This window comes from Danio rerio, chromosome 1 (genome assembly GCF_049306965.1).
Source record: "Danio rerio strain Tuebingen ecotype United States chromosome 1, GRCz12tu, whole genome shotgun sequence".
Classification (NCBI taxonomy): domain Eukaryota; kingdom Metazoa; phylum Chordata; class Actinopteri; order Cypriniformes; family Danionidae; genus Danio; species Danio rerio.
The window spans coordinates 62805523-62820259 of record NC_133176.1 but is presented as its reverse complement, the minus strand read 5'-3'; the positions used below and the strand labels follow the sequence as shown (position 1 = coordinate 62820259).

The 14737-nt window shown below is 47.2% G+C and overlaps 1 protein-coding gene across 1 annotated transcript in view; it reads left to right on the top strand.

The window, feature by feature from the left end:
* The window catches only part of LOC100330916 (uncharacterized), a 103968-nt gene that overhangs the window by 36877 nt on the left and 52354 nt on the right, over positions 1-14737 (top strand). Inside the window, exons 79-134 of the mRNA XM_073908413.1 lie at positions 22-125; positions 273-391; positions 509-676; positions 792-991; positions 1078-1190; positions 1357-1463; positions 1605-1781; positions 1893-2101; positions 2190-2323; positions 2842-2951; positions 3046-3195; positions 3294-3502; positions 3596-3699; positions 3847-3965; positions 4083-4250; positions 4366-4565; positions 4652-4764; positions 4931-5037; positions 5179-5355; positions 5467-5675; positions 5764-5897; positions 6416-6525; positions 6622-6771; positions 6870-7078; positions 7172-7275; positions 7423-7541; positions 7659-7826; positions 7942-8141; positions 8228-8340; positions 8507-8613; positions 8755-8931; positions 9043-9251; positions 9340-9437; positions 9589-9701; positions 9790-9811; positions 9912-9939; positions 10026-10101; positions 10196-10345; positions 10444-10652; positions 10746-10849; positions 10997-11115; positions 11233-11400; positions 11516-11715; positions 11802-11914; positions 12081-12187; positions 12329-12505; positions 12617-12825; positions 12914-13011; positions 13163-13275; positions 13364-13385; positions 13486-13513; positions 13600-13675; positions 13770-13919; positions 14018-14226; positions 14320-14423; positions 14571-14689. Coding sequence (XP_073764514.1) covers positions 22-125; positions 273-391; positions 509-676; positions 792-991; positions 1078-1190; positions 1357-1463; positions 1605-1781; positions 1893-2101; positions 2190-2323; positions 2842-2951; positions 3046-3195; positions 3294-3502; positions 3596-3699; positions 3847-3965; positions 4083-4250; positions 4366-4565; positions 4652-4764; positions 4931-5037; positions 5179-5355; positions 5467-5675; positions 5764-5897; positions 6416-6525; positions 6622-6771; positions 6870-7078; positions 7172-7275; positions 7423-7541; positions 7659-7826; positions 7942-8141; positions 8228-8340; positions 8507-8613; positions 8755-8931; positions 9043-9251; positions 9340-9437; positions 9589-9701; positions 9790-9811; positions 9912-9939; positions 10026-10101; positions 10196-10345; positions 10444-10652; positions 10746-10849; positions 10997-11115; positions 11233-11400; positions 11516-11715; positions 11802-11914; positions 12081-12187; positions 12329-12505; positions 12617-12825; positions 12914-13011; positions 13163-13275; positions 13364-13385; positions 13486-13513; positions 13600-13675; positions 13770-13919; positions 14018-14226; positions 14320-14423; positions 14571-14689 — 7609 coding nt within the window. The remainder of the gene's footprint in view (positions 1-21; positions 126-272; positions 392-508; positions 677-791; positions 992-1077; positions 1191-1356; positions 1464-1604; positions 1782-1892; positions 2102-2189; positions 2324-2841; positions 2952-3045; positions 3196-3293; positions 3503-3595; positions 3700-3846; positions 3966-4082; positions 4251-4365; positions 4566-4651; positions 4765-4930; positions 5038-5178; positions 5356-5466; positions 5676-5763; positions 5898-6415; positions 6526-6621; positions 6772-6869; positions 7079-7171; positions 7276-7422; positions 7542-7658; positions 7827-7941; positions 8142-8227; positions 8341-8506; positions 8614-8754; positions 8932-9042; positions 9252-9339; positions 9438-9588; positions 9702-9789; positions 9812-9911; positions 9940-10025; positions 10102-10195; positions 10346-10443; positions 10653-10745; positions 10850-10996; positions 11116-11232; positions 11401-11515; positions 11716-11801; positions 11915-12080; positions 12188-12328; positions 12506-12616; positions 12826-12913; positions 13012-13162; positions 13276-13363; positions 13386-13485; positions 13514-13599; positions 13676-13769; positions 13920-14017; positions 14227-14319; positions 14424-14570; positions 14690-14737) is intronic.

The following is a 14737-nucleotide window of genomic DNA, read 5'->3' as shown; positions in this document are numbered from 1 at the left end:
CACCATTCTTTGCCTATTTAGGGTGCTGGGTCTCAGCCGTCAATCATCGCTCATGGCAATGGAGACAAAACAGGACGTCTTCAATGCTTTCATCAAACCCTTCCTCTCAAGAGCTGACCGAACAGGTAAGCCCTGTCACTGTCAAGCTTCATCACCCATCTTGTTGTAGTTGCCAGGGTATCTTTTAACGTCTGAGGTTGTGGCAAATTTTGCAGCTTGCTTACAATTGCACTGTTTCTGTTGAATTTTCCAATGCTCTTGGTTCACTGCAGATGCTGCCTGTCTTTCCAAAATGACGAGCAGCGCTGAATGGCTTGAGAAGAACTTTGGCCTGTTCTCTGGCTATGCTACTGTGGAGTTTTTAGAAGCCCTGAATGTCAATTTCTCCAGTGTGCGTACCTGATGCCTTTCTCCAGTTGTCCATGTGATCTGTCATGATGAATCTTCTGTCTTTTTCAAGTGAAGGGCTTCACCTGCGCTAACTTCTGCTCTCTATCTTGTCCTTCAGTTGGGATCGCTGTCACTGCTGAACCCTACTCAAGTAGCTGAAATCACCCTGAGCTCTGGAGCGCTAAACAACACTGATCAGATCGTGGTTGTGTTTGACCGGCTGGAGAAAGGCGACGCTTTCCTGAACATGAAGGAATTTCTGACAGAACTAAATGCAGCTCCAGAGGCAAGTCAATCTGCTGAAATGTGTGGCATAGACCGTGTGGATGCCCCAGAGAAAGGTGTAGAATAGGAGGCTTTCTTGCGGTGCCACTCACACTCCTGTTGTTGTGTCTCTACAGATTCCTGTCATCAGCCCTGCTGTGAGTGACGTGATGATGAACCGCACCTTCGCAATCATTGAAGGCTATTTCCGGAAATTTGAGACTCACGATTGGGTGGTGTGGTTCACCGTGAATCTCGTTCCCATCCTCCCCAGTTTCACCACAGAAATGCTGGTTAAGGTCACAGCTTCAGTCAACTGCACCGACTACCGTGTGATGTGAGTTTCTAACTTCAGAGTGAGAATGTTTTTCAGCCTGCACCAGGATCTCCACCTCATGACCCCTCTTTGGCTTTGTGTTGCAGAGTTAAGGGATTGGGAATCAATTTCCAGAGAATGACATTTACCAGGAGGCAGGAGATAACCAATGTTCTGGTCGAGCACCTAAAGACAACTGCTGCCAAATTCAGCATGCCAGGTAAACCTTCCAGAACACCTTTTTCCAGCATCTCCTTGTTGCTGGAAGGGAATGGGTTGCAATATAAATATTTTTTCTTAGACAACAGGCCAGGGTGTGTGTTGTGTCCCCTGTTGTGTGCATGATGCAGGCTGACCTTCCTCCATCCTTGTCTTTAAAAAATCAGGTTGCAGACAGAAAACTGAAAGCGCTGCTGAATGGCTCGACACCAACTTGGGTCGATTCTCCTCTTCAGCCAGTTACTCAGACCTCAAGTCCCTGAACATTAGCATGGTAACGTACCATCTTTTTCTTATCTTTCCTTTCTACAGTTTTGTTGTTGTTGTTTGTTTGCTTGGTTTAGGTCAGGCACCAAAGCACTGGCGGTCTTGCATAATGTCCTCTGGTGTTGTGTTTTTGCTTTGTTCATCTTAGTTGGCAGCTCTGGGATCCCTAGCACCCGATCAGAAAGCAGAGCTACTGTTGGATCCATCCACCGATGCTCTAGACAATGTCACCGTGGTACAGGAGGTGTTGACCAGCATACTGACGTCTCCAGATGAGAAACAACTTGAGATGTTTTTTGAAACATTTGTGAAAGTCAGCAAAGTGGTGAGTAATGTTTGTAGGTAGGTCTTCAGAGTGACTAACCTTTATGAGCTGAACCGGATTTTAGATATTTAAACAAGCCAACAGCAACCCCTCCTTCCTCCACCCCTTCAGGAAAGTATAACCTACATCGAAAACGTGGCTGTCCGAGACACAATGCTGAATCTGACCATGACTGCCCTGGCTCCCAAACTTCCCCTATTTGAAACAAGCGACTATGAGCTGTGGTTCCAAACCAATCTGGTGGTCCTGCTGGCCAGCTTCAGTCCTACAGTGCTGGAAGTCATCCCTGCCAACATCACATGCGAATCTTACCAAGCAATGTGAGCAAACCAGCCCCCTTGGCTTTAATTTCTCAATCGTTCTGTAGAAATAAAAGTGGAGATTGAGCAATGTTGTTTGTTTTGACAGACTGGAAGGCATGAAGATAGCTTTGGCAGATCTTCCGTCAGGAGTTGGAGTAGAGCTAAATTCAAGTGTAGACACACTTCAACATTCACCACCAAAAGGTATGGCATCAGTAAAGCTGCTGGAATGCTTAGGCAGTGCCTGGGCGGTGAGAAAAGCCAACAAATTGTGACCACATGTATTTGAATATGTCAGCGTCATGAGAGTTGCCTCCCATCGACCAATATCTCTTGTCTTGGCTTCTCTCTTTAGCCTGCACGACTCCACCACCCACCACACCCCCCACAGTGCCCCCCACCATGCCATCCACCACACCGTCCCCAGTACCACCCACTGCACCACCGACCGTGTCCCCCACCGCTGTTGTAAGTACTTCATCTGGTGGCATTATGCCCAAGATAAGCTCTTCCTAATTCTTTTCTCTAATTTTTGCTTTGTCTCACCTCTCACCAGTGCGAGGAAACATTGATCGATGGTGAGTCGGAACAAAGATTGCTAAATGTTTTCAGTTTTAATAATATTGTGAGATGGCTATAAAGATCTGCCACTGATAACTTTTCTGGCCTTTTTTGCAGAGGAAAGGCTTTGTGCAGGTGTAGACAGGTGAGTTTCATTGTGGTGTCTACTGAGAAATGAGGTAAGATTTAAAACAGAGGTGTAAATGGACAACATGCTTTTGTGCCTTGCAGTGAACAACTTCAGACATCAGGCAGCGTCGCGGCTCAACTCTGCAACTTCAGCATTCCTGAATATGCCTGCTCTTCAGTAAGCCTTTCCTGAAGCGTGCAGCAGTATGACTGTTAATTGTAAAGAGACCTTTTTCTCTAACAGCACAAATCTGTCCGCTTCCCCCCCCAAGGTTGCGTCCTCTCTGTCCTCTGATGACCTCGTCACGCTGCTGACCTGCAAGGCATCAACGGTCATGAGCAACAGCACAGAGATGTGGAAGCTTTTCTTCCAGAAAGTCACTGGGGTTCTGGAGAATGCGCTGTCCGTGTACTCCAGTCAGGTCAGTAGCAGCCCTGCATTTTCCAGTACACAAGTGAAACACTGCCACAGGGCTCTGTTTTGACACGTGTGTGACATATGTGCCCTTTGCTTTCCCAGAACCTAAGCAACGGTCATGCTGCATCCAACATTCTGGATGCCATTGGACAGCTGACAATCAGCAACTTTAGCGCTTCACAGCTGACAAATGCCAGCTTCATTACAGCCTGGTTCCAGGAGCGTCTGAGACCGTTTTTGCCATCTGTCTCTGTGGAGTTTCTATCCTGCTTGAGTACCAAGAACTTCAGCTGTGACTCCTACCAAGCAGCGTAAGTAACCTCAATGCTGTGGAAGTGCTGAAGTGGTGCTTAGGAGAGAGAAGTCTGGCAATCCATAATGGCCACCATTCTTTGCCTATTTAGGGTGCTGGGTCTCAGCCGTCAATCATCGCTCATGGCAATGGAGACAAAACAGGACGTCTTCAATGCTTTCATCAAACCCTTCCTCTCAAGAGCTGACCGAACAGGTAAGCCCTGTCACTGTCAAGCTTCATCACCCATCTTGTTGTAGTTGCCAGGGTATCTTTTAACGTCTGAGGTTGTGGCAAATTTTGCAGCTTGCTTACAATTGCACTGTTTCTGTTGAATTTTCCAATGCTCTTGGTTCACTGCAGATGCTGCCTGTCTTTCCAAAATGACGAGCAGCGCTGAATGGCTTGAGAAGAACTTTGGCCTGTTCTCTGGCTATGCTACTGTGGAGTTTTTAGAAGCCCTGAATGTCAATTTCTCCAGTGTGCGTACCTGATGCCTTTCTCCAGTTGTCCATGTGATCTGTCATGATGAATCTTCTCTCTTTTTCAAGTGAAGGGCTTCACCTGCGCTAACTTCTGCTCTCTATCTTGTCCTTCAGTTGGGATCGCTGTCACTGCTGAACCCTACTCAAGTAGCTGAAATCACCCTGAGCTCTGGAGCGCTAAACAACACTGATCAGATCGTGGTTGTGTTTGACCGGCTGGAGAAAGGCGACGCTTTCCTGAACATGAAGGAATTTCTGACAGAACTAAATGCAGCTCCAGAGGCAAGTCAATCTGCTGAAATGTGTGGCATAGACCGTGTGGATGCCCCAGAGAAAGGTGTAGAATAGGAGGCTTTCTTGCGGTGCCACTCACACTCCTGTTGTTGTGTCTCTACAGATTCCTGTCATCAGCCCTGCTGTGAGTGACGTGATGATGAACCGCACCTTCGCAATCATTGAAGGCTATTTCCGGAAATTTGAGACTCACGATTGGGTGGTGTGGTTCACCGTGAATCTCGTTCCCATCCTCCCCAGTTTCACCACAGAAATGCTGGTTAAGGTCACAGCTTCAGTCAACTGCACCGACTACCGTGTGATGTGAGTTTCTAACTTCAGAGTGAGAATGTTTTTCAGCCTGCACCAGGATCTCCACCTCATGACCCCTCTTTGGCTTTGTGTTGCAGAGTTAAGGGATTGGGAATCAATTTCCAGAGAATGACATTTACCAGGAGGCAGGAGATAACCAATGTTCTGGTCGAGCACCTAAAGACAACTGCTGCCAAATTCAGCATGCCAGGTAAACCTTCCAGAACACCTTTTTCCAGCATCTCCTTGTTGCTGGAAGGGAATGGGTTGCAATATAAATATTTTTTCTTAGACAACAGGCCAGGGTGTGTGTTGTGTCCCCTGTTGTGTGCATGATGCAGGCTGACCTTCCTCCATCCTTGTCTTTAAAAAATCAGGTTGCAGACAGAAAACTGAAAGCGCTGCTGAATGGCTCGACACCAACTTGGGTCGATTCTCCTCTTCAGCCAGTTACTCAGACCTCAAGTCCCTGAACATTAGCATGGTAACGTACCATCTTTTTCTTATCTTTCCTTTCTACAGTTTTGTTGTTGTTGTTTGTTTGCTTGGTTTAGGTCAGGCACCAAAGCACTGGCGGTCTTGCATAATGTCCTCTGGTGTTGTGTTTTTGCTTTGTTCATCTTAGTTGGCAGCTCTGGGATCCCTAGCACCCGATCAGAAAGCAGAGCTACTGTTGGATCCATCCACCGATGCTCTAGACAATGTCACCGTGGTACAGGAGGTGTTGACCAGCATACTGACGTCTCCAGATGAGAAACAACTTGAGATGTTTTTTGAAACATTTGTGAAAGTCAGCAAAGTGGTGAGTAATGTTTGTAGGTAGGTCTTCAGAGTGACTAACCTTTATGAGCTGAACCGGATTTTAGATATTTAAACAAGCCAACAGCAACCCCTCCTTCCTCCACCCCTTCAGGAAAGTATAACCTACATCGAAAACGTGGCTGTCCGAGACACAATGCTGAATCTGACCATGACTGCCCTGGCTCCCAAACTTCCCCTATTTGAAACAAGCGACTATGAGCTGTGGTTCCAAACCAATCTGGTGGTCCTGCTGGCCAGCTTCAGTCCTACAGTGCTGGAAGTCATCCCTGCCAACATCACATGCGAATCTTACCAAGCAATGTGAGCAAACCAGCCCCCTTGGCTTTAATTTCTCAATCGTTCTGTAGAAATAAAAGTGGAGATTGAGCAATGTTGTTTGTTTTGACAGACTGGAAGGCATGAAGATAGCTTTGGCAGATCTTCCGTCAGGAGTTGGAGTAGAGCTAAATTCAAGTGTAGACACACTTCAACATTCACCACCAAAAGGTATGGCATCAGTAAAGCTGCTGGAATGCTTAGGCAGTGCCTGGGCGGTGAGAAAAGCCAACAAATTGTGACCACATGTATTTGAATATGTCAGCGTCATGAGAGTTGCCTCCCATCGACCAATATCTCTTGTCTTGGCTTCTCTCTTTAGCCTGCACGACTCCACCACCCACCACACCCCCCACAGTGCCCCCCACCATGCCATCCACCACACCGTCCCCAGTACCACCCACTGCACCACCGACCGTGTCCCCCACCGCTGTTGTAAGTACTTCATCTGGTGGCATTATGCCCAAGATAAGCTCTTCCTAATTCTTTTCTCTAATTTTTGCTTTGTCTCACCTCTCACCAGTGCGAGGAAACATTGATTGATGGTGAGTCGGAACAAAGATTGCTAAATGTTTTCAGTTTTAATAATATTGTGAGATGGCTATAAAGATCTGCCACTGATAACTTTTCTGGCCTTTTTTGCAGAGGAAAGGCTTTGTGCAGGTGTAGACAGGTGAGTTTCATTGTGGTGTCTACTGAGAAATGAGGTAAGATTTAAAACAGAGGTGTAAATGGACAACATGCTTTTGTGCCTTGCAGTGAACAACTTCAGACATCAGGCAGCGTCGCGGCTCAACTCTGCAACTTCAGCATTCCTGAATATGCCTGCTCTTCAGTAAGCCTTTCCTGAAGCGTGCAGCAGTATGACTGTTAATTGTAAAGAGACCTTTTTCTCTAACAGCACAAATCTGTCCGCTTCCCCCCCCCCAAGGTTGCGTCCTCTCTGTCCTCTGATGACCTCGTCACGCTGCTGACCTGCAAGGCATCAACGGTCATGAGCAACAGCACAGAGATGTGGAAGCTTTTCTTCCAGAAAGTCACTGGGGTTCTGGAGAATGCGCTGTCCGTGTACTCCAGTCAGGTCAGTAGCAGCCCTGCATTTTCCAGTACACAAGTGAAACACTGCCACAGGGCTCTGTTTTGACACGTGTGTGACATATGTGCCCTTTGCTTTCTCAGAACCTAAGCAACGGTCATGCTGCATCCAACATTCTGGATGCCATTGGACAGCTGACAATCAGCAACTTTAGCGCTTCACAGCTGACAAATGCCAGCTTCATTACAGCCTGGTTCCAGGAGCGTCTGAGACCGTTTTTGCCATCTGTCTCTGTGGAGTTTCTATCCTGCTTGAGTACCAAGAACTTCAGCTGTGACTCCTACCAAGCAGCGTAAGTAACCTCAATGCTGTGGAAGTGCTGAAGTGGTGCTTAGGAGAGAGAAGTCTGGCAATCCATAATGGCCACCATTCTTTGCCTATTTAGGGTGCTGGGTCTCAGCCGTCAATCATCGCTCATGGCAATGGAGACAAAACAGGACGTCTTCAATGCTTTCATCAAACCCTTCCTCTCAAGAGCTGACCGAACAGGTAAGCCCTGTCACTGTCAAGCTTCATCACCCATCTTGTTGTAGTTGCCAGGGTATCTTTTAACGTCTGAGGTTGTGGCAAATTTTGCAGCTTGCTTACAATTGCACTGTTTCTGTTGAATTTTCCAATGCTCTTGGTTCACTGCAGATGCTGCCTGTCTTTCCAAAATGACGAGCAGCGCTGAATGGCTTGAGAAGAACTTTGGCCTGTTCTCTGGCTATGCTACTGTGGAGTTTTTAGAAGCCCTGAATGTCAATTTCTCCAGTGTGCGTACCTGATGCCTTTCTCCAGTTGTCCATGTGATCTGTCATGATGAATCTTCTGTCTTTTTCAAGTGAAGGGCTTCACCTGCGCTAACTTCTGCTCTCTATCTTGTCCTTCAGTTGGGATCGCTGTCACTGCTGAACCCTACTCAAGTAGCTGAAATCACCCTGAGCTCTGGAGCGCTAAACAACACTGATCAGATCGTGGTTGTGTTTGACCGGCTGGAGAAAGGCGACGCTTTCCTGAACATGAAGGAATTTCTGACAGAACTAAATGCAGCTCCAGAGGCAAGTCAATCTGCTGAAATGTGTGGCATAGACCGTGTGGATGCCCCAGAGAAAGGTGTAGAATAGGAGGCTTTCTTGCGGTGCCACTCACACTCCTGTTGTTGTGTCTCTACAGATTCCTGTCATCAGCCCTGCTGTGAGTGACGTGATGATGAACCGCACCTTCGCAATCATTGAAGGCTATTTCCGGAAATTTGAGACTCACGATTGGGTGGTGTGGTTCACCGTGAATCTCGTTCCCATCCTCCCCAGTTTCACCACAGAAATGCTGGTTAAGGTCACAGCTTCAGTCAACTGCACCGACTACCGTGTGATGTGAGTTTCTAACTTCAGAGTGAGAATGTTTTTCAGCCTGCACCAGGATCTCCACCTCATGACCCCTCTTTGGCTTTGTGTTGCAGAGTTAAGGGATTGGGAATCAATTTCCAGAGAATGACATTTACCAGGAGGCAGGAGATAACCAATGTTCTGGTCGAGCACCTAAAGACAACTGCTGCCAAATTCAGCATGCCAGGTAAACCTTCCAGAACACCTTTTTCCAGCATCTCCTTGTTGCTGGAAGGGAATGGGTTGCAATATAAATATTTTTTCTTAGACAACAGGCCAGGGTGTGTGTTGTGTCCCCTGTTGTGTGCATGATGCAGGCTGACCTTCCTCCATCCTCGTCTTTAAAAAATCAGGTTGCAGACAGAAAACTGAAAGCGCTGCTGAATGGCTCGACACCAACTTGGGTCGATTCTCCTCTTTAGCCAGTTACTCAGACCTCAAGTCCCTGAACATTAGCATGGTAACGTACCATCTTTTTCTTATCTTTCCTTTCTACAGTTTTGTTGTTGTTGTTTGTTTGCTTGGTTTAGGTCAGGCACCAAAGCACTGGCGGTCTTGCATAATGTCCTCTGGTGTTGTGTTTTTGCTTTGTTCATCTTAGTTGGCAGCTCTGGGATCCCTAGCACCCGATCAGAAAGCAGAGCTACTGTTGGATCCATCCACCGATGCTCTAGACAATGTCACCGTGGTACAGGAGGTGTTGACCAGCATACTGACGTCTCCAGATGAGAAACAACTTGAGATGTTTTTTGAAACATTTGTGAAAGTCAGCAAAGTGGTGAGTAATGTTTGTAGGTAGGTCTTCAGAGTGACTAACCTTTATGAGCTGAACCGGATTTTAGATATTTAAACAAGCCAACAGCAACCCCTCCTTCCTCCACCCCTTCAGGAAAGTATAACCTACATCGAAAACGTGGCTGTCCGAGACACAATGCTGAATCTGACCATGACTGCCCTGGCTCCCAAACTTCCCCTATTTGAAACAAGCGACTATGAGCTGTGGTTCCAAACCAATCTGGTGGTCCTGCTGGCCAGCTTCAGTCCTACAGTGCTGGAAGTCATCCCTGCCAACATCACATGCGAATCTTACCAAGCAATGTGAGCAAACCAGCCCCCTTGGCTTTAATTTCTCAATCGTTCTGTAGAAATAAAAGTGGAGATTGAGCAATGTTGTTTGTTTTGACAGACTGGAAGGCATGAAGATAGCTTTGGCAGATCTTCCGTCAGGAGTTGGAGTAGAGCTAAATTCAAGTGTAGACACACTTCAACATTCACCACCAAAAGGTATGGCATCAGTAAAGCTGCTGGAATGCTTAGGCAGTGCCTGGGCGGTGAGAAAAGCCAACAAATTGTGACCACATGTATTTGAATATGTCAGCGTCATGAGAGTTGCCTCCCATCGACCAATATCTCTTGTCTTGGCTTCTCTCTTTAGCCTGCACGACTCCACCACCCACCACACCCCCCACAGTGCCCCCCACCATGCCATCCACCACACCGTCCCCAGTACCACCCACTGCACCACCGACCGTGTCCCCCACCGCTGTTGTAAGTACTTCATCTGGTGGCATTATGCCCAAGATAAGCTCTTCCTAATTCTTTTCTCTAATTTTTGCTTTGTCTCACCTCTCACCAGTGCGAGGAAACATTGATCGATGGTGAGTCGGAACAAAGATTGCTAAATGTTTTCAGTTTTAATAATATTGTGAGATGGCTATAAAGATCTGCCACTGATAACTTTTCTGGCCTTTTTTGCAGAGGAAAGGCTTTGTGCAGGTGTAGACAGGTGAGTTTCATTGTGGTGTCTACTGAGAAATGAGGTAAGATTTAAAACAGAGGTGTAAATGGACAACATGCTTTTGTGCCTTGCAGTGAACAACTTCAGACATCAGGCAGCGTCGCGGCTCAACTCTGCAACTTCAGCATTCCTGAATATGCCTGCTCTTCAGTAAGCCTTTCCTGAAGCGTGCAGCAGTATGACTGTTAATTGTAAAGAGACCTTTTTCTCTAACAGCACAAATCTGTCCGCTTCCCCCCCCAAGGTTGCGTCCTCTCTGTCCTCTGATGACCTCGTCACGCTGCTGACCTGCAAGGCATCAACGGTCATGAGCAACAGCACAGAGATGTGGAAGCTTTTCTTCCAGAAAGTCACTGGGGTTCTGGAGAATGCGCTGTCCGTGTACTCCAGTCAGGTCAGTAGCAGCCCTGCATTTTCCAGTACACAAGTGAAACACTGCCACAGGGCTCTGTTTTGACACGTGTGTGACATATGTGCCCTTTGCTTTCCCAGAACCTAAGCAACGGTCATGCTGCATCCAACATTCTGGATGCCATTGGACAGCTGACAATCAGCAACTTTAGCGCTTCACAGCTGACAAATGCCAGCTTCATTACAGCCTGGTTCCAGGAGCGTCTGAGACCGTTTTTGCCATCTGTCTCTGTGGAGTTTCTATCCTGCTTGAGTACCAAGAACTTCAGCTGTGACTCCTACCAAGCAGCGTAAGTAACCTCAATGCTGTGGAAGTGCTGAAGTGGTGCTTAGGAGAGAGAAGTCTGGCAATCCATAATGGCCACCATTCTTTGCCTATTTAGGGTGCTGGGTCTCAGCCGTCAATCATCGCTCATGGCAATGGAGACAAAACAGGACGTCTTCAATGCTTTCATCAAACCCTTCCTCTCAAGAGCTGACCGAACAGGTAAGCCCTGTCACTGTCAAGCTTCATCACCCATCTTGTTGTAGTTGCCAGGGTATCTTTTAACGTCTGAGGTTGTGGCAAATTTTGCAGCTTGCTTACAATTGCACTGTTTCTGTTGAATTTTCCAATGCTCTTGGTTCACTGCAGATGCTGCCTGTCTTTCCAAAATGACGAGCAGCGCTGAATGGCTTGAGAAGAACTTTGGCCTGTTCTCTGGCTATGCTACTGTGGAGTTTTTAGAAGCCCTGAATGTCAATTTCTCCAGTGTGCGTACCTGATGCCTTTCTCCAGTTGTCCATGTGATCTGTCATGATGAATCTTCTCTCTTTTTCAAGTGAAGGGCTTCACCTGCGCTAACTTCTGCTCTCTATCTTGTCCTTCAGTTGGGATCGCTGTCACTGCTGAACCCTACTCAAGTAGCTGAAATCACCCTGAGCTCTGGAGCGCTAAACAACACTGATCAGATCGTGGTTGTGTTTGACCGGCTGGAGAAAGGCGACGCTTTCCTGAACATGAAGGAATTTCTGACAGAACTAAATGCAGCTCCAGAGGCAAGTCAATCTGCTGAAATGTGTGGCATAGACCGTGTGGATGCCCCAGAGAAAGGTGTAGAATAGGAGGCTTTCTTGCGGTGCCACTCACACTCCTGTTGTTGTGTCTCTACAGATTCCTGTCATCAGCCCTGCTGTGAGTGACGTGATGATGAACCGCACCTTCGCAATCATTGAAGGCTATTTCCGGAAATTTGAGACTCACGATTGGGTGGTGTGGTTCACCGTGAATCTCGTTCCCATCCTCCCCAGTTTCACCACAGAAATGCTGGTTAAGGTCACAGCTTCAGTCAACTGCACCGACTACCGTGTGATGTGAGTTTCTAACTTCAGAGTGAGAATGTTTTTCAGCCTGCACCAGGATCTCCACCTCATGACCCCTCTTTGGCTTTGTGTTGCAGAGTTAAGGGATTGGGAATCAATTTCCAGAGAATGACATTTACCAGGAGGCAGGAGATAACCAATGTTCTGGTCGAGCACCTAAAGACAACTGCTGCCAAATTCAGCATGCCAGGTAAACCTTCCAGAACACCTTTTTCCAGCATCTCCTTGTTGCTGGAAGGGAATGGGTTGCAATATAAATATTTTTTCTTAGACAACAGGCCAGGGTGTGTGTTGTGTCCCCTGTTGTGTGCATGATGCAGGCTGACCTTCCTCCATCCTTGTCTTTAAAAAATCAGGTTGCAGACAGAAAACTGAAAGCGCTGCTGAATGGCTCGACACCAACTTGGGTCGATTCTCCTCTTCAGCCAGTTACTCAGACCTCAAGTCCCTGAACATTAGCATGGTAACGTACCATCTTTTTCTTATCTTTCCTTTCTACAGTTTTGTTGTTGTTGTTTGTTTGCTTGGTTTAGGTCAGGCACCAAAGCACTGGCGGTCTTGCATAATGTCCTCTGGTGTTGTGTTTTTGCTTTGTTCATCTTAGTTGGCAGCTCTGGGATCCCTAGCACCCGATCAGAAAGCAGAGCTACTGTTGGATCCATCCACCGATGCTCTAGACAATGTCACCGTGGTACAGGAGGTGTTGACCAGCATACTGACGTCTCCAGATGAGAAACAACTTGAGATGTTTTTTGAAACATTTGTGAAAGTCAGCAAAGTGGTGAGTAATGTTTGTAGGTAGGTCTTCAGAGTGACTAACCTTTATGAGCTGAACCGGATTTTAGATATTTAAACAAGCCAACAGCAACCCCTCCTTCCTCCACCCCTTCAGGAAAGTATAACCTACATCGAAAACGTGGCTGTCCGAGACACAATGCTGAATCTGACCATGACTGCCCTGGCTCCCAAACTTCCCCTATTTGAAACAAGCGACTATGAGCTGTGGTTCCAAACCAATCTGGTGGTCCTGCTGGCCAGCTTCAGTCCTACAGTGCTGGAAGTCATCCCTGCCAACATCACATGCGAATCTTACCAAGCAATGTGAGCAAACCAGCCCCCTTGGCTTTAATTTCTCAATCGTTCTGTAGAAATAAAAGTGGAGATTGAGCAATGTTGTTTGTTTTGACAGACTGGAAGGCATGAAGATAGCTTTGGCAGATCTTCCGTCAGGAGTTGGAGTAGAGCTAAATTCAAGTGTAGACACACTTCAACATTCACCACCAAAAGGTATGGCATCAGTAAAGCTGCTGGAATGCTTAGGCAGTGCCTGGGCGGTGAGAAAAGCCAACAAATTGTGACCACATGTATTTGAATATGTCAGCGTCATGAGAGTTGCCTCCCATCGACCAATATCTCTTGTCTTGGCTTCTCTCTTTAGCCTGCACGACTCCACCACCCACCACACCCCCCACAGTGCCCCCCACCATGCCATCCACCACACCGTCCCCAGTACCACCCACTGCACCACCGACCGTGTCCCCCACCGCTGTTGTAAGTACTTCATCTGGTGGCATTATGCCCAAGATAAGCTCTTCCTAATTCTTTTCTCTAATTTTTGCTTTGTCTCACCTCTCACCAGTGCGAGGAAACATTGATCGATGGTGAGTCGGAACAAAGATTGCTAAATGTTTTCAGTTTTAATAATATTGTGAGATGGCTATAAAGATCTGCCACTGATAACTTTTCTGGCCTTTTTTGCAGAGGAAAGGCTTTGTGCAGGTGTAGACAGGTGAGTTTCATTGTGGTGTCTACTGAGAAATGAGGTAAGATTTAAAACAGAGGTGTAAATGGACAACATGCTTTTGTGCCTTGCAGTGAACAACTTCAGACATCAGGCAGCGTCGCGGCTCAACTCTGCAACTTCAGCATTCCTGAATATGCCTGCTCTTCAGTAAGCCTTTCCTGAAGCGTGCAGCAGTATGACTGTTAATTGTAAAGAGACCTTTTTCTCTAACAGCACAAATCTGTCCGCTTCCCCCCCCAAGGTTGCGTCCTCTCTGTCCTCTGATGACCTCGTCACGCTGCTGACCTGCAAGGCATCAACGGTCATGAGCAACAGCACAGAGATGTGGAAGCTTTTCTTCCAGAAAGTCACTGGGGTTCTGGAGAATGCGCTGTCCGTGTACTCCAGTCAGGTCAGTAGCAGCCCTGCATTTTCCAGTACACAAGTGAAACACTGCCACAGGGCTCTGTTTTGACACGTGTGTGACATATGTGCCCTTTGCTTTCCCAGAACCTAAGCAACGGTCATGCTGCATCCAACATTCTGGATGCCATTGGACAGCTGACAATCAGCAACTTTAGCGCTTCACAGCTGACAAATGCCAGCTTCATTACAGCCTGGTTCCAGGAGCGTCTGAGACCGTTTTTGCCATCTGTCTCTGTGGAGTTTCTATCCTGCTTGAGTACCAAGAACTTCAGCTGTGACTCCTACCAAGCAGCGTAAGTAACCTCAATGCTGTGGAAGTGCTGAAGTGGTGCTTAGGAGAGAGAAGTCTGGCAATCCATAATGGCCACCATTCTTTGCCTATTTAGGGTGCTGGGTCTCAGCCGTCAATCATCGCTCATGGCAATGGAGACAAAACAGGACGTCTTCAATGCTTTCATCAAACCCTTCCTCTCAAGAGCTGACCGAACAGGTAAGCCCTGTCACTGTCAAGCTTCATCACCCATCTTGTTGTAGTTGCCAGGGTATCTTTTAACGTCTGAGGTTGTGGCAAATTTTGCAGCTTGCTTACAATTGCACTGTTTCTGTTGAATTTTCCAATGCTCTTGGTTCACTGCAGATGCTGCCTGTCTTTCCAAAATGACGAGCAGCGCTGAATGGCTTGAGAAGAACTTTGGCCTGTTCTCTGGCTATGCTACTGTGGAGTTTTTAGAAGCCCTGAATGTCAATTTCTCCAGTGTGCGTACCTGATGCCTTTCTCCAGTTGTCCATGTGATCTGTCATGAT